We start from the raw sequence: 22,791 nt of genomic DNA, 5'->3' as shown, positions 1-22,791 counted from the left end.
TTCCCAGTCATGTGAAATCCATATATTCGATTGTAATGATTTTATTTAGATTGACAGATTTCCTTATATGAACTCAACTCAGGATCACCTTTGAAATTGTTGCATGTTATTTTTATATTTTTGTTTAGTGTCAATTGGACAATACAAAACACTTTACTTGCTACATGTGGAAATGAAAAAGGTGGGTTACTGTCAAAATGATTTATGAAAATAAATAATCAAATATAGACATTGGTGTGAGATGATGGGCTCATGGGCCCCCAGAGCTCATGGACCCCCCAGCCTTGCGTGGGCTGCAGGGGCTTCCACTACGCCCTTGCTTTCAGTACATATAGACAAAACGAATCCATATTATTTACCATCTGCTCAGTGGCATAGGAATTATTTACGGTGCAACAAAGGAATCTGAAATGAATTTCATTCCCCAATCATGGAAAATATCTGTCAGTGATTCTGGCCTCAAATCAAAATGTTTAACCCCTATCCTAATTGGCTTATTGCAATCATTTTAGTGTTTCTGACTGGCTGGTTTACATTTGACATACACAGGGAGGGAAGAAAAAGCCTTAACTTCAGAAATATGTCGGTTTTTTTTATTAACAAAGGGGGTAGCAGCAAGTGTTAAATAAATCCATCTGTAGCCTGTACGTTGGCAGTGATCAAATAAAAAGGGGAAAATAGATACTTTCCGAGACCCTTTCCCTCTCAATGAAACACAGAGGTCTAGTGCACTATATGTCATCATCTATAAGGGGTTAGACTATGTCTGGGGCCTATTATACATACAACCATGGGTCACATTTGTGAACAATTAACAGCAGGAACTATGGGGAAAAGAGTGACTGCGATGGGATTTTAATACCAGTGACATTTCAAGTGTCAGACGTAGAATGGGACACATCCATTATGCCACGCTGCATGTTACAATCATGGCAATTAATATCAACAGTTTCCCTTTTTCCTCTCCTCCTCGCACATTTGCCAGCTAGCCTGCAGTAAATATGCAATTACTCAGCTTAACTGCATAAATCAAACCAATTCATTTGTTCTAACATGTTGGCCTTGGTTAGGGCTTGTGGGCTCAGAAATAGTTTTTTGCTCCTCCACGCTGAAAAAAACTCTAGAAAAAGTTCAAATCTCAGCGTTGGCAGCGGTGTGAGTCAAAGTCACAAGCATTATAGTGCTGGATGGTGTCCAGCATTATGGCAAGCTGTCATTTTGTTCTTATAGATGGAGGGAGGTGGAGAGTGGGGAGGGAGAGGAGAGAGAGAGGGGAAGGGTATACAGTGGTGGTGCCAAAACATGAGGCAGTGGAATGGCATTTCTTCAGGAGGTAGAAAATAAAGCACTGTTTCCTCCATCACTCTCGGCTTGTCATACGGGCTGCGAAAAACCGACAATTACACTCAGGAGGGAGAACCACTCCACTCGCCTGGGTCTGAGAGTGTGTGTGTGTGTGTGTGTGTGTGTGTGTGAGAGAGTGTATGTGTCTGTCTGGAGGACTGGGGCCTTGAGATGCACAGTCCCCCAGCCTGAGAGCAACGCCTTGGCGTTAGTCACTCCCAGACACCTCAGTGTTTATGAGTGTTTCTGTATGTGCCTCCGTGCATGGGTCTTTGGACCTTCACCCTTATCAACAACCACGAAGGAGAAAACCAAATTGGCAGCAGAACGCTAAAACCCCTTCATCCAGGGTGATTGTCCGATTTCTTACCAGTTTAAAAATCACAGGGGACATTTGGCCTCAGTTTAGAATCTAACCTGGAACCCTGTACGTTCAGTGTACACTACCAGTCATTGTGTGTGAGGGTTCAGCTCACTGTGGGAATCCAGCCAGAAACTAGACAGTGTCCGTCCAAAATGGCACCCTATTCCCTATACACTGAGTGTACAAAACATTAGGAACACCTTCCTGATATTGAGTGCAACCCCTTTTGCCCTCAGAACAGCTTCAATTAGTTGGGGCATGGAATACAAGGTGTCAAAAGCTATGTTGACTCCAACAGTTGTGTCAAGTTAGCTGGATGTCCTTTTGGTGGTGGACCATTCTTGATACACATGGGAAACAGTTGAGCATGAAAAACTCGGCGACGTTGCAGTTCTTGACACACTTAAACCGGTGCACCTGGCACTTAAATATTTTGTATTCCCCATTCACCCTCTGAATGGCACATATACACAATCCATGTCACACTTGTCTCAAGGTTTAAAAATCTTTCTTTAACCTGTCTCCTCCCCTTCATCTACACTGATAAAAGTGGATTCAACAGGTGACATCAATAAGGGATCATAGCGTTTGGTCAACAGCATTACCACCCTGCATCCCACTGCTGGCTTGCCTCTGAAGTTAACCAGGGTTGGTCCCTGGATGGGAGACCAGATGCTGCTGGAAGTGGTGTTGGAGGGCCAGTAGGAGGCACTCTATTCTCTGGTCAATTTTTTTTATTATTATCCCAATTTGGACATATTTGGGACATTGCTGTCTTTCGGATGGGACTTTAAACGGATATCCTGACTCTTTGTGGTCAACAAAGATCCCATGGTACTTACCGTAAGAGTAGGGGTGTTAATCCTGGTGTCCTGGACAAATTCCCAATCATACCATAATCCCCAGCTTCCAATTGGCTCATTCATCTCAGTAACTATTCACCAGGTCATTGCTGTAAATGAGAATGTGTTCTCAGTCAACTTACCTGGTAAAATATTTTTTATTCACTTGGTCAGTCTATGTCATGGAAAAAAAGATTTTGTACACAGCTTCATCTGCCCCGGTAAAAAGTAGTGCACTACATAGTGAACAGGGTGTCATTTGGGATGCACACAGAGCAACTTGTCTCCATAACCATTTGATACAGACCAGAGCTTCTATTATTATTGATTACAAAGACAAGAGCATCCATCCTGTTGCTTGTCAGTCTCACTGTCTGGGGATGGTAAGAGAGGCTGAGGAGGAAACCAAATGACTACTTCAGACCCTAAAACCATCTGCCAATAAAAGGATCCAAAACATATGGAGGAGAGGATATCTAAACTCAGACTGATCACAACCGAAGAGAGACCCCCCCCACACACACACACACTCCTAGTCTGGCAGAGATGTTCTAGTCTACGGGTCAGCGGCAGCTGGACACACGCACACACACACACACACACACCCACCTCCACCAGTCTGGGTCAGCGGCGGGTGGAAATACTGTTGTATGTGTATGCATGTGTGTGTGTGTCTAACTGTAACTACGGGTCACAAGCGGGTAGACTTACGTGGCACGGTAACGCTGAAGTGTCGGGGGTCAGAGATCAGCAGCTTCCTCTTCAGCTCATTTAGACCTACCCCCGTGGGACCTGGAGAGAGACAAAGACAAAGAGTGAGCAAGAGAGAGAGAGGCAGAGAGGGACGGAAGGAGGGAGGAAGAAAGGGAGTTTAGCATTATTAAAACAACATCAGTCATGCAGTCATCACTGCCTCCTCATAATGAAGGTGGGCTAGCGAGAGGCCGGGCCGGAGGAGCGAGGCATTGTGGAGGCCAGGTCCAGGACAGGACGCAGCGGAATGTTTTCCGTCCCATACGCCAATGACAGACACTGACAAATGGAGCTCAGGCCAAGTTTCAGCACCGACCGTTTGTGTGCTGGTGTTTACAGACCTACTGAAGGCAGACCCACACACATACACACACACACCTCGGTCCACGGTTTGGAACTGAGAGGGCCAGATTGTGAAACTCACTGACCGAGACCTCTGTGCTCTCACTACTGTAAATATGACTGGGGTGTAGTGACAGGAGGAGAAAAGGAGGAGAGGAGTGAGGGAGAGAGAGGATTGCAGCACCAAAAGGGCCTGCCAAGAGAGCACTTTGTTGTGTTTCCCTGAACAGCCTGAAAAATCAACAAGGACCCGTCCCAGTGGGCAGCTGGGTTTTCCATCACATCTACTGGAGAGAGGGAGGGAGGAAGGGGAGGAGAGCAGTAGGGAAGAGGGAGAGAGGGAGATAGGGATGGAGAGATGTAAGGAGGGTGAGAGAGAGAGCGGGAGAGCGAAAGAGAGAGAGAAGGGGGGTAATGCAATATTGATTTGTCTGCGGCTCCAGAGCCTTGCGCTCCCACCTCTGACATCTCCCCCTCTCTCTCTTCCCCCTGTCTCCCTCTACACCCTCCTGAAAAGATATACTCGATGACTTCAGCAGGAATGGCTAAGCTGATATATGAGGCTAATTCAAACAGTCTCCATATAGATGTCTTCAAATAGTGTGGACAACAATCAATTCCGGAAGTACAAGGTTCCATGCCCCTGGTTCTAGAAGCATTACCGCGGCAACTAGCTCCACAGCTGCTCTATACAGTCCGCTTGTAGAAAGGCACAAAGGCAGGGTTGATCCTGGACGGAATTCCTGACATGGTTGTCGTTCTGGGCAGGCACCACGAACGCATCAGGCCCTATTGGAAATTCATTTTCGCAGGCAAATGTGTTTAGCAGGCCGCCATCTAAAACAAATGGACATTGAGTTCACTCACTGATGTGGATGAGGTGGAAAAAGAGAGTGAGAGCGAGAGAGAGAAAAAATAGGGAGATGGGGTTATAAGCTGAAGTTGAACACAAGCGCTGTACTGTTAGACATCAGAGTGTGGATCCTATTCCCCCTATCTGTTTGTCTCTGTCCTATCTGGTGCGTTAACCTACACTTTACCCCCCCCCGTTCGTCCGTCCGTCCAGAGAGGTTTTAAACTGCTCTGATAAACAGGTGCAAACAGACTGCCTTTTAGAGCCGGTGTGTGTGTGTGTGTGTGTGTGTGAGAATGAGACAGAGAGCCACTTCAGGCCACGCAACACACACCTACAGTCCTGATGCAGACAGACAATAACACTCGTAACACTCTCTAGTCCTAGGCTGCTTCCCAAATGGCATCCTATTCTCTATGAGCCCTGGTCAAAAGCAGTGCACTACATAGACAATAGAGTACCATTTGAGACACAGCCCTAGTTTACCGCTCGGCCATATGTCCACCGTCACATGGTCCCTGTAAGTGATAAAAGCTGTTTCCTCAGCACATTCATCCTCTGTTCCCTGTGTAAGAAAAATAAAAAGGAGAGATCGACCAATAGCGCGGGCCGCCGGGCTCTAGCAAAGTGCGGTCGCCATCTCACATAAACAGCACATGGCCGCGTGAAGACGGCAATCAATCTTTCAGGAGAGTTTTTAGAGAAAAAGTCCAAAAGGGGTCTTGACGCTCCTCGCCACGTAGATTTATGAAGACGAGGAAACGGAGTTAACTTTTTAAATTTGTTTTGAGAGACCACAAGGAATGTGACTGTGCTGTTTAAAGAAGGATGCGTGTGTGTGTGTGTGTGTGTGACTGTGCTGTTTAAAGAAGGATGCGTGTGTGTGTGTGTGTGTGTGACTGTGCTGTTTAAAGACGGATGTGTGTGTGTGTGGCGGTGAAGATCTGGCATGTTGTTGTAGGTGTTAAAGGCGCTGGAGCGTACTAATACAGGCCTTTTATGACCCGTATCTCAGAACAGTGGTAAGACAGAGAAGCAGGCTGCAGGCGGCCATGCTACTACCCCCCAGTCTAGGTCTGCTTCCCAAATGTCAGTCAATTCCCTTTATAGTGCAATACTTTTGACTGGGGCCAATAGGGCAGTTTACTATAAAGGGAATAGGGAGCCATTTGGTACACAGCCCCAGAGATCAGAGTTTTTAGTTCAAACACGGTTGTTTGTCTGAAGTAATGCGGAGTAGAGCTGAGCAGCGGTGGTTGTTGGCCCCTCTTCCCGGCGGTATCAGGCCCCACTATGACAAACGACTCATGCTTCCTTACACTTCTACAGCTCTCATTACACCATTCTCACCTTCTACATCGCTCCCTCTCCAAGTCCCAAATGTCACCCTATACCCTTAATAGTGCACTACTTTTTGACCAGGACCTATAGGGAACAGGGTACTGTTTGGGACACATCCTCTCACTATCTCTACATCTGATGTACGGCGGAGGACATTCTTCAGAATGCCTCGGACGGCTATTAAGGCCTGTGGTGGATTCCATTTGTGCTATCGTCTGCAAATTCAATACGTTGCCCGTGAGGCCTACACTACACTGTGGTCTCTGGTCTGGGGCTTATTGTCAGAACGAGCAGAAATAAAGAGACCGCTCTATTGTGCATTGTTTGTTTTTAACAATCTCCAATACAATGGCAACCTTATAAAATAAAAAAGCATATTTCTTTGCAATTGTTTCTGGATTATACTTGATTGTTATAGTGTGTTGAGTTGTGTTGTATTGCGTCTCCCCCCTCTCTCTCCCCAAGCCATCGGGAAGGAGGGAACGTGGTGGGTCGGTGCTCCTGCCCTCCTCTACTCCGCTACAGGCAGGCAGGTTGCAGTGCCAGTAAAAGTGTCAGCCTGCATTACTGCCCTCATTAGAGAAACCGCCTTTAATATCTGAAGTCTTAATAACTTCCAGGCCAAACGCAGAGCATATCACATAGAGTTAGAGCTGAGGGGAAGCGAAGGGGCGATGTGGACGGTTTGAGGCCTATCCAACCTCCACTGCCTCCCACCACCCGGCCAGACAGAGCAGGCAGGGCTAGAGTAACCTCAGACTCCCAATGCCTACCCTGCTCTCTTCAGCCCAATAAGCCTAGGACGACAACTATATATGCTGAACAATATCATAAGGCCACAAACGTATTAAATCTCATTCGATGTCTTACATTTTTCCACTTACGGTAAGAATATCAGATTCTAGTGAAACTAAATTGACCTTAGCTTTACAGTAAAACAGGGAAGAATGTAGAGGTAAACATATCAATTGGCTCTGATAAATAATCAGATTTCATTTGAGAAAACATCAGTGGTTTTCAGTGAACTGTGTATGTGTAAAATATATATTTTTATTGGCCCCGCAGATAAGCATCTTGATTTGAACTCTGTAATGCAATCTCTCGGTTACCGTCATCCATGCTAATAAGAGTAGGGAGAGTATAAGGTCTACGTTGTTCGTTAGCGCTGATTTTTGACTTTACACCCACACCGAGGAACACATAGCTCGACGGATGTTGGATGCTCCAGGGACCTTCCTTCCAATAGGAAAACAACGAGAAGAATGCCGTTTTACTTTTGAGTGGAGTGTGGCTGTGTGTCAGTGGAGATGGAAAGAGGAATGAGGATGGGGCCAAGGCAAGCTCAGCACAGAAGACTGCATGGTGCAGTGTTTAGAGGACCGACACACCGACTTCACTTTACCCCCATAACGAGGTGCCTGACGTTTAAAATCGAGATAGATTGAGGAAAGGGAGAGAGAAATCGTGTTCCTCGTGAGTTCCTTATAAGACAACAGTGGGACAACTTCAGGGGGGAGAAAAGAAAGGAGAGGAAACATAGATCTCATCAAGATCTCTCCTTTTGTCCTTTGCTTCGTTAGGTGTGGTTGTGGTCCAGTTTACAGAAGTCAATTGAAAATATTTTACATGAGAGTTACAGAGGAGAGAGAGGCTGTGGAGGCTTCCACTGTGCTGCACAACCGGACATGCTGCCTGGCAAGAAAATGGGCTAGCTAATTAGCAACACCCTATGATGACTGTAAGTCGCTTTGGATAAAAGCGTCTGCTAAATGGCATATATTATTATTATATTAAGTCCATACCACTGCATTTCACTACACCAAGGCCTGGTCAAATCATGCTAAAACAGCCTTGCTTCGACACAAGCCTCTCTGTTTCCTTCTGTTAATAAGAGCATGAAAAAAAAGAAAGAGAGCAATATCGTCAGAAAGAAGAATGATTCATATCCAGCTGCACCGATCGGTAGGATATCTAACCTTGAGAAGAAAAAGCGATGTGTGAGGTATACATTCATTATTTGTGTCATTTGCAATAATAGTTCCAATATTTCTATTCAGGTTGTAAAGTCTTAATTCTGTTGCACCTGGGCTTAACGTTATTGTTCCACCAGTCGTTGGCACAAAGCTTTACTCAAAAGCTACAAAAGAAACAATAAAAAAATGCAGCTAAATTCATTTCAAGAGTTTGGCACTTCACAAAGCCTCCTGGAGGACTTTGAAATACCTGCCTTAAAGGCAAGTGTTAACAATTCTGTAGTCTAAAGAAAGAGGGAAAATGAACATTGAGAGTCAGAGCAAGGTGCTGTAAATGAAAAGCACCAAATATGACTGAATCCCCAGCCTGCCAGCCCTGTAGATTCCACCAGGGATTTGAAAGTTAAGGGGGCTTGCATGTATTGCAAAACAAATAGCTAAATGGCATTATACTGGGAAAGATGGGATAATCTGTGGACATCAGAGTGTTGAAGTTAAAATCAGAATAAATGTTGGATTGGCCACTACTGTGGGTGAAAATCCAGCACTTGAAGAAAGAGGAATCAGGAATATAATTATTTAACTACAGGTACCGTAGATGTGAGAGAAAATAGCTGTAAGTAGCAGTGGAATCATTGTTATCTGTTAGTTTACACCAATCAGGGTATGGATGGTAGGGTGGGGGGTATAGAGAAAAATAAATAAATAAGGGGGATTAGAAATTATGCAGACAATTCAATTGATGGAACCTACAATCTATCTGCAATATTAAAAAAAGGAAAACAAGAAAACAGCCTCTCTCTCGCTCTCTCTTTCTCAAGCTCTCTTTCCCTCTCTTTCTCAAACTCTCTTTCCCTCTCTTTCTCAAGCTCTCTTTCCCTCTCTTTCTCAAGCTCTCTTTCACTCTCTTTCTCAATTTCTCTTTCCCTCTCTTTCTCAAATTCTCTTTACCTGTCTTTCTCAAACTCTCTTTCCCTCTGTTTCTCAAACTCTCTTTCCCTCTCTTTCTCAAATTCGCTTTCCCTGTCTTTCTCAAACTCTCTTTCCCTCTCTTTCTCAAGCTCTCTTTCCCTCTCTTTCTCAAGCTCTCTTTCACTCTCTTTCTCAATTTCTCTTTCCCTCTCTTTCTCAAGCTCTCTTTCCCTCTCTTTCTCAAGCTCTCTTTCCCTCTCTTTCTCAAGCTCTCTTTCACTCTCTTTCTCAATTTCTCTTTCCCTCTCTTTCTCAATTTCTCTTTCCCTCTCTTTCTCAAACTCTCTTTCCCTCTCTTTCTCAAGCTCTCTTTCCTTCTCTTACTCAAACTCTCTTTCCCTCTCTTTCTCAAGCTCTCTTTCACTCTCTTTCCCTCTCTTTCTCAATCTCTCTTTCCCTCTCTTTCTCAAACTCTCTTTCCCTCTCTTTCTCAAACTCTCTTTCACTCTCTTTCTCAATCTCTCTTTCCCTCTATTTCTCTAACTCTCTTTCACTCTATTTCTCAAGCTCTCTTTCCCTCACTTTCTCAAGCTCTCTTTCCCTCTCTTTCTCAAGCTCTCTTTCTCTCTCTTTCTTAAGCTATCTTTCCCTCTCTTTCTCAAGCTCTCTTTCACTCTCTTTCTCAAGCTCTCTTTCCTTCTCTTTCTCAAGCTCTCTTTCCCTCTCTTTCTCAAACTCTCTTTCACTCTCTTTCTCAAGCTCTCTTTCCCTCTCTTTCTCAAGCTCTCTTTCCCTCTCTTTCTCAAGCTCTTTTTCTCTCTCTTTCTCAAGCTCTCTTTCCCTCTCTTTCACAAGCTCTCTCTTTCTGGGGAAACCAGTTTTAGACTTAAACAATGGCCTCTGCCTTTCCAATTCCAACAGCCTAGCAGTCCCCTGGTGTCCCATGGTGGTAGTAGTCAGTTACTCACCGACTACAGCAGGACCACCAGCCCAGTCCCCCTGCTCTCAGTCCCCTGGTGGTAGTAGTCAGTTACTCACCGACTACAGCGGGACCACCAGCCCAGTCCCCCTGCTCCCAGTCCTCCATGGTGGTAGTAGTCAGTTACTCACCGACTACAGCAGGACCACCAGCCCAGTCCCCCTGCTCCCAGTCCCCCATGGTGGTAGTAGTCAGTTACTCACCGACTACAGCAGGACCACCAGCCCAGCCCCCCTGTTCCCAGTCCCCCATGGTGGTAGTAGTCAGTTACTTAGCACCACTCTGCCATTGCCTGTGTGTATGTGTGTGACTGACTGTGTGTGTGTCTGTGTCTGTGTGTGTGTGTGACTGACTGACTGTGTGTGTGTTTGTGTCTGTGTGTGTGTGTTACTCACCGACGAGGACCACAAGCCTGTGCTTGGCCCCACTCTGCCTGCAGTGGGGAGTCACCTCCTCGTAGGTGGGCACGTCAGCCATGTCGTACTGCTCACTCTTCTTACACTCATACATGGATTTGTTGGTCTTCTTGTCTCGCCTGCTGAGGCGGAAGCTCCGGTGAAAACCAGCTACAAATCAGAGAGAGGTGGAGGGGGGAGTGAGAAAGAGAATGTTTGTCAGTCAATAAGGGGAAGAAAGGAGGCTGTGTGTGTGTACAGTATGTACCAGTGCCCTCAGACAGTATTCACACCCTTTTGACTTTTTACACAATTTGTTGTGTTAAAGCCTGAATTAAAAATTGATTAAATTGAGATTTTTGGGTACAGAATAATATATTAATATATTCCAAAACATGCATCCATGTTTACAACAAGGCACTAAAAGTAATACTGCAAAAAATGTGGCAAAGCAATTCACTTTTTGTCGTGAATACAAAGTGTTATGTTTGGGGCAAATCCAATACAACACATTACTGAGCGCCACTCTCCACATTTTCAAGCATAGTGGTGGCTGCATCATGTTATGGTTATGCTTGTAACTGTTAAGGACTGGGGAGTGACCAAGTTACCGTTTTCACTTAAATATACTTGAAAATCTATGGCAAGACCTGAAAATGGTTGTCTAGCAATGATCAAGAACCAATTTGACTGGGCTTGAAGAATTTTGAAAGGAAAATTTGCCAAATCTTGCACGATCCAAGAGTGGAAAGCTCTTAGAGACTTACCCAGAAAGACTCACAGCTGTAATCGCTGCCAAAGATGCTTCTAGAAAGTATTGACTCAGGGGTGTGAATAATTATGTAAATATAATATTTCTGCATTTTATTTTCAATACATTTGCAAACATTTCTTAAAACACGTTTTGACTTTGTCATTATGGGGTATTGTGTGTAGATGGGTGAGATTGTATTTATTTAATCCATTTTGAATTCAAGCTGGAATAAGTCAAGGGGTATGAATACTTTCTGAAGGCACTGTATTTGTGCCCTTTGTACAAAATGCCTGCAGATACAGATGAACAGTTATTATTGTTATTATCACATTTACATTTAAGTCATTTAGCAGACGCTCTTATCCAGAGCGACTTACAAATTGGTGCATTCACCTTATGACATCCAGTGGAACAGCCACTTTACAATAGTGCATCTAAATCTTTTAAGGGGGGGGGGTGAGAAGGATTACTTTATCCTATCCTAGGTATTCCTTAAAGAGGTGGGGTTTCAGGTGTCTCCGGAAGGTGGTGATTGACTCCGCTGTCCTGGCGTCGTGAGGGAGTGTGTTCCACCATTGGGGAGCCAGAGCAGCGAACAGTTTTGACTGGGCTGAGCGGGAACTGTACTTCCTCAGTGGTAGTGAGGCGAGCAGGCCAGAGGTGGATGAACGCAGTGCCCTTGTTTGGGTGTAGGGCCTGATCAGAGCCTGGAGGTACTGAGGTGCCGTTCCCCTCACAGCTCCGTAGGCAAGCACCATGGTCTTGTAGCGGATGCGAGCTTCAACTGGAAGCCAGTGGAGAGAGCGGAGGAGCGGCAACAGTGCATTTCTGGTTTTATGTAGGACAAGTGTAACATATTGAGAGTCATATCTGTGCTGTAGGTGAGAGTACTGAACACTAAGCCAAATGGTTTCTCTGTGATCAAATCTGCGCCCCAAATGGCACCCTATCCCATATGTAGTGCACAACTTTGACCAAGGCCCATAGGGCTCTGGTCAAAAGTAGTGCACAATATAGGGGATATGGTTCCATTTGGGACACAGCCCTATCACTCAAGCACTCATTAACTTTTTCCCCCAAACGACATGCAATGCATTTCAATCCTCTTTTCGCACGTACATAGCTATCTGTGCAGCTCATATAAGGATCATACGTAGTGTGGTCTAAAGCTTTTATGTCATATTCTCAAAGACCATAAAAACATTATTGCCACATTCCTATCCATTTCTCCTCCCAGCCTCAGTTTATGCCATGTACCTCTGATGTAACTTCTCTCATGTCAGAGGAAGCAGCCAAAATGGCACCCTATCCCCTATAGGCCCAGGTCAAAAGTAGTGCACCATATAGGGCCATTTGGGACACGGAGAGATGTGATTCATCTGAGCCTTTTGAACCTGTCTGGTGCGTTTTAAGTACATTGACCTCTTCCTCCTTCTGCACTCTAGAGGTCAAAGAGAAAACTACTCCCGAGTAGCGCAGTGGTCTAAGGCACTGCATCGCAGTGCTTGAGGCGTCACTATAGACATATATATATATAGACTATAGACATGGGTTCGATCCCAGGCTGTGTCGCAGCAGGCGACCGGGAGACCCATGAGCCGGCACACAATTGACCAAGCGTAGTCCGGGTTAGGGGAGGGTTTGGCTGGCCGGGACATCCTTCTCTAGCGACTCCTTGTGGCAGGCCAGGCGCATGCATGCTGACTTCGGTCAGCAGTTGTACGGTGTTTCCTCTAACACACTGGTGCAGCTGGCTTCCGGGGTAAGTGAGCAGTGTGTCAAGAAGCAGTGCGGATTGGCAGATTCATGTTTCAGAGGACGCGTGGCTCTCGACCTTTGCTTCTCCCGAGTCTGTACGGAAGTTGCAGCGATGGGAAACGACTAACTACCAAGTGGATGTCACGAAATTTGTGATAAAAAGGGGTAAAAAGTATTACACCAAAAATATAAATAAAAGAGAACTAAAATTTAGAGGAGAAATGAGTTTCCATGTAATTCACTTCTGCTTTGTGAATTTACTCCCAGTTGTTTCATGGTTGTCCTTGTTATACAACTGCTAGTCTAGGACTTCTCATTCTTCTCAGACTATTTTGGGGAGATGGTATGTATGTATGTGTGTGTGCGTGTGTGTAAGGAAGTCTGCGGTGGTGGCATTCCACGGACATGCATCAATCAGACATGACAACCGCCGTGAAGTGACCCAAACAAATGGTCTGGTTTGAATGCTCTACAGTACGGCAGTATCAAACAAAAATAAATATATGCCGAATTTGAAGAGCGCATCTTCATATATCTGACAGATGCTGATTAAGCCAAAATCGACAAACCTAGGACACCTAATATCACGTTTCTGCACATGGCAGTAGGTCTCTCTCTCTCTCTCTCTCTCTCCCTTTCTCTTTTCTTTCTTTTAAACAGTGATTAATGAAACCCAGCTATATGATGCAAGATGAACCAGTAAGATTAAAACATCATGAAAATGACAGCATGAAAATGACAGCATGAAAATGATGGACTGAAGAGAAAAAAAGAAAAGGAAAAAGAACTGATCCAAACCTTTAATACTTTCCAAAACAGAGAAACTGCGAAGCGCGTGTCGGACGAGCACTGTGCAGATGTGCTCCAAAAGAGAGAGACCGTCTAGCTAAATTATTTTGAGCTTGTTCTTTTCCAAACAGACACTTAATGAGGGATAGAGAAGTACCTACACTGTGTTACAAATGAAACACGTCGTAAGTCAAATGCTGTGCTAATTCTGCATGTGTGTATGTGTGGCAATAAGGCATGTCTCAGTGTGTGTGTGTGTGTGTGTGTGTGTGTGTGTGTGTGTGTGTGTGTGTGTGTGTGTGTGTGTGTGTGTGTGTGTGTGTGTGTGTGTGTGTGTGTGTGTGTGTGTGTGTGTGTGTGTGTGTGTGTGTGTGTGTGTGTGTGTGTGTGTGTGTGTGTGTGTATCCTAGAATCTAGGTATTGTGTTACAGCTAACATTCAGGGCAGACTTATTTCCACTATGGGCAGGACAGCACGTTGTGATTTAGGACTATGTTATCAGTGCCATTTCTCCTGCGGTGTATCCTTCTCATTAAAACCCCCACTGCTCTAACCGAACCCCGGCCAGACATAATTAGCCGTCAGCTTGCCACACAGTGGAAAAGATGCACTGCTGCTAGCTACATTACTGTAACAGCAAACCATGCACAATGCCATCATCACCATTAATGGTTAATATCATAGCAATACCCACAATACTATTATTAAGCCATTGCTGGGTTGATACTATCAGCTAAGGTTGTCCCTGGTCAAAAGTAGTGCACTATATAGGGAATAGGGTACCATTTGGGACAGAAACAGACTCCAGAGTGGGTTCAATCAGATCCAAAAACTACCCCCTTTCCCCCTCCCAAGTCGATCGGTCTAATACTGTGGTCTGATTAGCACAAGTTGTTCCATTCGATTAGGGGGCCTTTCGGCGGCCAGAAGGCGCCTGCGTTTCATTGGCTCTGTCAGAGGGAATCTCTTTGTTTTCCTTCAGGGAGGCAGGTGCACGCCGTTTCATTACCAGTCTCAGCTGCAGCCAGTCAATTCACATCTCTGTTCCTGTAGTTGAAGGGCCCTCCGTAATCCCGGGCCCTTCAAAATCACTTAAACCCTTCTAGACAGCTCCATCCAAATAACAGAAAAATAACTAACCCCCATCTCCTCCACTCTATTCGTGGCCAAGGATAAATAAATCCAAGGTTTGAGAGCGCACGCGTGTAGACATAGATAGGCACACATACACACACACAGACATATGGACGAACGTACATGAACACACACATGCTGCCACACCCACCCACCCGCACGCGCACAAACACACAGCGAAGCAGTCATCATCTCCATTATTGTTGGAGACAGAATTAGATGAGACCATAGAGAGAAGGCTGGAAATGTATTCAATCCAGATATAAAGAAATTAATGACTCAACCTTCTTGGTCTGGACCGGCCCCCAGCCATCTTGGTCATGAGAAATGTGTGAGTTTGTGTGCATGCATGTGACTGTTATAGTACAGTCTTGACAGTAGAAATAGCATTTCCACTAGCTAGGGCGAATAGAAGGTATGCTGGTAGAGCAGGAATGTTCGATATGCATGGCAACACTGGACCTTATGATGGTGTGGAGGGGAAAGACTGTTTTCTTTTCAATTCATTGTTCACCTGACCCTGCACCTTGACCTTCTCCCCTAGATGTAATGGCCCTGTGTTGTAGCCACATCACGTGACAAAGAGCTCGGATACGGAGACATTTTCCCTGTTCAGGACACACACATACTGTACACATACGCACGTTTTAATGGAGCGCACTTGACCGTGACTGGGTAATTGCCGGTGGCCCCCTACTACAGTGAACGCAAACACACACGCACACACACACGCACGCACACACACACACACACACACACACACACACACACACACACACACACACACACACACACACACACACACACACACACACACACACACACACACACACACACACACACACACACACACACACACACACACACACACACACACACACACACACACACACACACACACACACACAGTAAACCCTCCCTTTCCAGAGAGAAACCCCAACAGAAAAATGACAAGGAGCATATCGAGCCACAGTGTAAACATTAAAAGACACATGCTGCCATTACACACACAATTGCCTGGAAGTTGCCAGTGTGCTCCTGCAAGCCCACTTTCCAAGGGCAATAATATCTGACAGCCGTGGCGTAGGAAATTCAGCATGTGTGCAAAGAAAGCAACTGGGGATCTTTACAAACAGTGAATACTAAACTATATATATATATATAAAAAATAACAAGAGAAGATTAATGTACGTAAAAAATAACAGATGCTTCTTGAGAGTAAAAAAAAAGTCAAGGCAACACACAAACACATCTGTAGATTTCTTCTGTTAAAAGTAAAAGGAGAACCTTGAGAACAATACAGAGATCAAGTATTCCAGACGTCATGTGTAGGCGAACATTGAGATGACAACACAAAAGGAATTGAAATTACAGCCATTTTCACAAAATCAGACTAGAGGAGAGGAGGGAGGAGATGTGCAGGCAGGGAAGCCATCATGGCAAAACCACCTGTTGTATTACCTGGCTTTTGTGTGTGTGTGTGTGTGTGTGTGTGTGTGTGTGTGTGTGTGTGTGTGTGTGTGTGTGTGTGTGTGTGTGTGTGTGTGTGTGTGTGTGTGTGTGTGTGTGTGTTTGCATTAAATTGTGGGACCTGGCCTCTCGGCCTGTCTCGTGCAAAGCCTGGGGTGGAATGATAATAATCAAATCAAACTTTATCTGTCACATGCTTCGTAGACAAAAGGTATAGACTAGGTATAGACAGTGAAATGCTTACTCACTCACGGGTCCTTTTCCAACAATGCAGAGCTAAAGATAACATAAAAATAAAATAAAAAACAGAAAGACACGAGGAATAATTACACAGTGAATAACGAAAGAAAATAATGTGTAAAAATAACATGTCGATATACGCAACATTACAAAATATTAAGAAAACCTGCTCTTTCCATGACATAGACTGACCAGGTGAATCCAGGTTAAAGCTATGATCCATATATTGATGTCACTTGTTAAATCCACTTAAATCAGTGTAGATGAAGGGGAGAAGACTTTTAATCCTTGAGACAATTGAGACATTGTGAATATGTGCCATTCAGAGGGTGAATGGGGAAGACAACATATTTAAGTGCCTTTGAAAAGGGTATGGTAATAGGTGCCAGGCGCACTGGTTTGAGTGTGTCAAGAACGGCAATGCTACTGGGTTTTTCATGCTCAACAGTTTCCCGTTGTTACCATTAATGCTAGTTAGTGCTAGTTTGACAACCAGAGGCATCTTTGAGAAGCATTTGATAGCCTTCAATATTGGCTGTACTAGAGAATTTAAAACCTTTTTTTGTAAGAACATAGATTGATTTAAAGAAATGTAGCTTAATTAATTTGTTTAATATTATGGTGTTTCTATTCCAAGAAAAACGAAACACAAAACCCTCAAGGTTTCCGAGAGGAAGTAACGGAAAATATGGCTGCTGTACAGCGTGACGGTCGGGAGTAGGCTACAGTACTAAGAGCCTAACTTCCACAACCTAATTGTAGTCTAACCAATTCCCAAATCCAGATTCAGTGAAAATAAAAATCTCATTGATTTACCAAGACCAGTTCCCAAGCTTGTCTCAGAGCAGCGTGAAACGGTGCCGAAATAGTTGACCACGGCGGGTAGACTATTGCTTCAAATCCTATTGCTTCTAACTTCAATATGCTTTTTAAATAAATAAGATACACCACTTTTAACAGCACACTACTCAACTCTAGTCAGACTCATGTCGCGTACGGTAGGCCCACAGTATATCGGGAAAAAAAACGAAATGATGTGACTCTCAGCCAATAATTTGATTTAGAGGTTTGGAGGATTCTAAAATAATATCTAAGGGGCATTTTTGGTTAGGAATAATCTGATCTGCGAGAATATCTAAGGGCCTTTTATATAGTTCTAAAATAATTAATAATAATCGCTTTGTTTTAAAAATAACGACATTTCAAATAACCGAAAGTGAGAGAGAAAAGGCTATTCTTGAACATGGGGTGAGACATTTTTACTAATTTGTAAATAAAGCCAGTTTGTTATTTAGAATGATTTATTTCTGTTTTTAGAGGGAGAGAAACCAAAAGCCCACCATCACCTCATGTGTCTTCTGGTCATGGCTGGCAGTTATCGAACCAGCATCTGTAGCGATGCAGTGTCTTAGACCGCCGCACCCCTCGGGAGGTCCCATCCACAAAGTTTTTCATGCTGATCAATTGCCTTGCACAAAGTATCAAAAATACAGAGAGGTGTTGGCAAGAGTCTATTGTCCTGCTAACAGGCCATAATGGGATACTATAATACATGGTGTCCAGGTCAGGATAACCAAAACATTTCTTTATTAAAGACTATCAGAAAAAATGCTGGTACTTATTTATTTAGATCCAAAGCCATGAACGAGTGAGTCACTCAGCTTCATGTAGGTGCCGAGGCTATTTGACTGAGTCACTCAGCTTCATGTAGGTGCCGAGGCTATATGACTGAGTCACTCAGCTTTATGTAGGTGCCGAGGCTATATGACTGCACCATCAACTTGATTATTTAGCAGACATCACTTGCTTATATTCAGTCAACACATATATCTTAAGAATATCATGGAATATAATTATACATTTTTGCTTCTTTTAGAATAAAAACCAACAGTTTGAGTAAGCAGTACTGACGAGTAGAAACAAAGCCATAAGTGTATTTTTCAGGGTGTGCGCGTGCTGGACAGAGGAATAGCAATTCTTACACTATTGTTCTAAATTCAAATCATCTTCTTCATCCTCATCATTCAGTTCATCAAAATTCAATTTTGAAGTTGTGTACAATTATTTGGTTTATGTTGCCCATTCATTGTCAGTTAGAGACACATTAGCACCATGGGACCCAAAAGCATGATCAGTGCTCTAACTCCCCCCTGTGCTGGTCTGGAGCAATGAAGCAGTGATGCACGGTATTGTACTAAACCACAAATTACCTCTAAATCCCGCATCATAATCTCAAAACCTTCAATTGAGCAACCACTGTAGGTAATTGAGGTTGCTTTGTACTGTACATATAGGTAGGGGTAAACTGACTTGGCAACATGATAGATAATAGACAGTAGCAGCGGTGTATCTGGTGAGTGTGAAAGTGTGTGTGTTTAAGTGTGTGTGGCATCAGTATGCATGTGTGCATGTTATGTGTGGTGGGCATGTTATGTGAGTGTGGGCGTATGTATTGTGTCTGTGTGTGTAAGTATGTGTGAGAGTGTGGTTAGGGTCCAGTGTGTCAGTGCAAGAGAGTTAGTGCAAAAAGGGTCAATGCAGATAGTGTTCAGGGTCTTGTTGGTTCCAGACTTCCGGCTCTCGTCACATACTGGAAGACCAGGGTTCAATCCCTGCGTCCATCTTTCCCACCGTCTCTCCCACTTACCCCACCTCTCTGATTTCCTAACTATTCATATAAAGTGTACAAAAAAAAGACGGCTCCCATCTGAGCCTGGAGTCTCTACTGCAGTAGAAGATGCGCTGCAATATGCGTATCACAAATGTCTCCCTATTCCCTATTTTAGTGCACTACTTTGACTAAAGCCCTATGGCCCTGGTCAAAAGTAGTGCACTTCATAGGGACTAAGGTGCCATTTGGGATGCAACCACCATGCCATCCTGGCCAGCAGAACAAGCCCTCAGTATGAAGACTAATGGAGATGACAACTGGTGAATGAACTCTCCCTGGCAGTGCTAGATTAAGAGAGCATTACCATTACGCCCAACCTCGGCCTCAGGCCCTAGCCGCATATATGCGGTTTATGACTGTGCCGCATGCATGCGTACAAACATGCAGAAATACACACACTTAGAAACACACACGTTCGATGCACGCACACACAGAGAGCGGTTTATCACTGCAACACTCAGCGCTGGTTGTGGGCACTGAATGTGGGAAGCACTAAGGAGTGCCTCTTCTCAGTCTCATTATGTGATGGTCCCAATTACAGTGCATAGTCTGTTCAAGTCTATTTCAGAGACACTACAGTAGCTCAGTTGGTAAAGCATGGCGCTTGTAACGCCAGGGTAGTGGGTTCGATTCCCGGGACCACCCATACGTAGAATGTATGCACACATGACTGTAAGTCGCTTTGGATAAAAGCGTCTGCTAAATGGCATATATTATTATTATTATTACAGTTTTCACACTGTCTCTCCAGAGAAGGATGGCACTACGGGACTATGTGGAAAAGGCTTTCCAGATTCCAAACTGTTTGCCACAATCACTCTGCCAACAACATCAAGGCCAAAGACAAACTACACTAAGTTCTACATAAATACCCTATGATTCATTAAATGAATCACTCAATTTACCCGCCTGTTCTCTACAGTATATGTTTTTTATGTCTGTCTATTGTGAGTTCAGAATGAAGGTTGGGCAAAAGGATAAGAGAACCAAGAACGAGCGTGGATGGATTGACATGTAGTAAAAAGAAGAATAGCAGTAACAATATGGGCCAACATTGTAGAAACGACGCCTTCAGAAAAGTAAAAAGTAAATCCTTTTCCCCTGTATTCCCTTCTTCCACCACTGGCTGGGTTGGAATAGGACTCTGGGCTCTCCCAGTGTGTGGCGTGTATGGGGATAGGTCCTGTCCAGACAAACAGACAGGACAGACAGGTGTGTGGCCTTCAAACCCAGTCCCATCACACTCCCTGTCACTCCATGTAAACCTGTTACAGGCATCTGTGAAAGGCATTATATGAATCGTAGTTGGCCTCTGAGGCCGTCCCTGGGAGACCCCCTTTATCAAACATCAACTCCCTACAACCCCCAGGGATCAGGCCTGCCACAGCATGCATGTACCTGGTCTATGGTCTGACCACAAGGAAGGTAACTGTTGGCGATGAAAAACATATAGCTCTAGGGGGAACAAGGAATCTTTAACAGGTGGAGAAGATTTTTGTTTTATCTACAGTAACCGGCTTCAAACTTCTACCCCCCACCGCCCACCGCGTTCCTCTCCCTCAGCTTTATGTGTTATTTTGTTTCCTGTTGAGAAAGAGAAGGCAGGTAGCCTGGTTAAAGCAGACTGAGCTCGCCATGTTCAGTCTGCATTCAGTCTGGTCTAACCAGGCTAGCAAGCCAGCTGTAGGTTTTAATTTGATGAGTAAAAAAGCCTATTATGCCTTCTGTGATGTTTGAAATATATTGGGAGAACAGTGGAGTCCACCGTTGTGAACTCATTACAGTGTTATCTGGGGGAAACAGAAACACACTCTGGGGCGACTTTACTTTCCATGGCCTTGCTACAGCAGTCAGCAGCATGTGGAAAGTGGTACTCCTACCCAAGTGTTACAGGCTTATACAGTGGAATTGTGCTTAAGTCCCTTGGCTGGGAGACATGGGTTAGTGTCGAGCGCTATTTGTTTTTCCCCTCCGTCTTATCCCAGAGCTCTTTAGGACTCAGGAATGTCTAGTCTGCACAGAAAACGCTGCCTAAAGCGTCGGTTTGAAAAAAACAGCATACTAATGCACAACTCAATCTAGCAGTCATCCTCCGCTGCACTTACGCAGAGCGGACCTGAGGTCTCTCTGGTGTGTGTGTGTCTGTCTGTCTGTCTGTCTGTCTGTGTGTGTGTGTGTGTCTGGGGTCTCTCAGCACAGCTAGTGAGTTGGGGTCTGGGAGTGCCAAGAACACAGAGCCGGAACGCTTTCCTGTTTGTCTCATCAATCAGCCGGCCCACTCAGACAGCAGGGATGCTAGACAACAAACCTAGCGTCCAGGGAGATACCAAAGTCTGCATCCCAAATGGCACCCCATCCCCTTGATAGTGCACTACTTTTGACCAGGACCTATAGGGACCATATTCTCTTTATAGTGCCCTGGTCAAAAGCAGTGCACTGTATAGTGAATAGGGTTCCATTTGGGACACAGCCTCTCTCTTTTCTTCTCTCACCGCTCAGAGTCACAAACAAGCCAATGTAATGCAATGACTGGACATTACCAAGTAATGTCACCACTGTCTAGAGAACATTCACACACACATCTGTCTGTCTGCTTGGACTCTACCTACTCGGCCAAGATGTTGGACATGGATTTAAAAAACGTATATAGTTCCAACCCTGTACAGTAAAGTGTATCTAGCTACCCGATTTTGGATGGAAACCCAGGGAAAAACCACGTAATCTTAGTCATTCTTAAACCCCATGTCTGCATCCCAAATGGCCCCAATAGGCACTGGTTAAAAGTAGTGTACCAAATACAGAATATGGTGCCATTTGGAACGCACAATGGTCTTATATTTTGGCTGCTTGTCCTCCAGTAGTGAACCTGCAGACAGATGAAATAAACTTGTTTTCTGGAAATAGAGCATTTTTTATTTTAGTTTATACGTCTCCATTTTTCCATAACTGTCTTAATTGGATTCTGAGGGTTGATAGCTTTCCCAGCTTTTCCCCCCATACTGTTTTGACCTATTCTCTCCTCTCATTCCCCCATTCCTCTTTCCGGATGTTTGGTGAGGGGCTATGCTCTGTGTGGATATCTAGCATTACGATAGATTATGAAAGCAGTACCAAGGGAAGATGTTACCGTGCCTACTGCATAGGCTTCCAGGTCTCCATCCAGTACAGTATTGTGTTTCTAATCAGGGAACTAAGCTACAAATTGCTGATGTATCTAACTGCGTCCCAAATGGCACCCTATTCCCTATATAGTACACTACTTTTTATCATCCTCCAGGATGGTAGTGGACACTGGGACCAGAATGGGAGTCGGGTTGGCTGACTGCAGGTCCAGAGGACATGGTGATGGAGGCTCTGGTGCTGAATGGGACCAGAATGGGAGTCGAGTTGGCTGACTGCAGGTCCAGAGGACATGGTGCTGGAGTCTCTGGTGCTGGATGGGGAATGGGATGGGATCCTCATCCTGGGCGTCAGATCCAGTCTGAGCAGGTCTGCAAGAGCAGCAGACGGTGTAGGATCTGGTGCCAGCAGACACATGTGCCGGCTGCTGAGCTGGCGGTCGCAGGTCAGGCTGCAGCACTGGTAATGGCTCGTCTGTCTCAGGTGCTGCTCGTGTTGGCACCAGCTGGGGTGCATGTTGGAGCGGAGCTGGCTGCTAGACCTGCTCAGGATCCGATGGTGACCGTTTCACAGGCTGAGTAGCTGGCTTGGGAACCGGTGGGGGCACTAGCGAGAGCACCTGTTGTGGCACTGGAGACCACTTGACATGCTGGAGTCCAGGTGGCAGTCTGGGCCGAGGAGCTGGCGAGGGCACTGGCTGGAGCACCTCCTGTAGCACTAGTGACCGTCGGACATGTTGGAGTCCAGGTGGCGGCAG

At 44.9% G+C, this 22,791-nt stretch overlaps 1 protein-coding gene across 8 annotated transcripts in view; it reads right to left on the bottom strand.

Annotated features, from left to right (window-relative positions):
- Positions 1 to 22,791, bottom strand: part of LOC118383018 (MAGUK p55 subfamily member 7-like) — a 268,329-nt gene that overhangs the window by 35,522 nt on the left and 210,016 nt on the right. For all 8 annotated transcript variants that reach the window (XR_008112793.1, XM_052506919.1, XM_052506917.1 and 5 more), the window contains 2 exons: positions 10,099 to 10,269; positions 3,262 to 3,342 (listed from right to left, as the gene is read on the bottom strand). Coding sequence is in view for 7 of the 8 variants with exons in the window: in XM_052506919.1 (XP_052362879.1) it covers positions 3,262 to 3,342; positions 10,099 to 10,269 (252 nt within the window). In the remaining variant the exon portion in view is untranslated. The remainder of the gene's footprint in view (positions 1 to 3,261; positions 3,343 to 10,098; positions 10,270 to 22,791) is intronic.

The sequence above is a fragment of the Oncorhynchus keta genome, chromosome 4, assembly GCF_023373465.1.
Source record: "Oncorhynchus keta strain PuntledgeMale-10-30-2019 chromosome 4, Oket_V2, whole genome shotgun sequence".
Taxonomy (NCBI): domain Eukaryota; kingdom Metazoa; phylum Chordata; class Actinopteri; order Salmoniformes; family Salmonidae; genus Oncorhynchus; species Oncorhynchus keta.
This window is presented reverse-complemented; position numbering and strand designations above follow the sequence as displayed.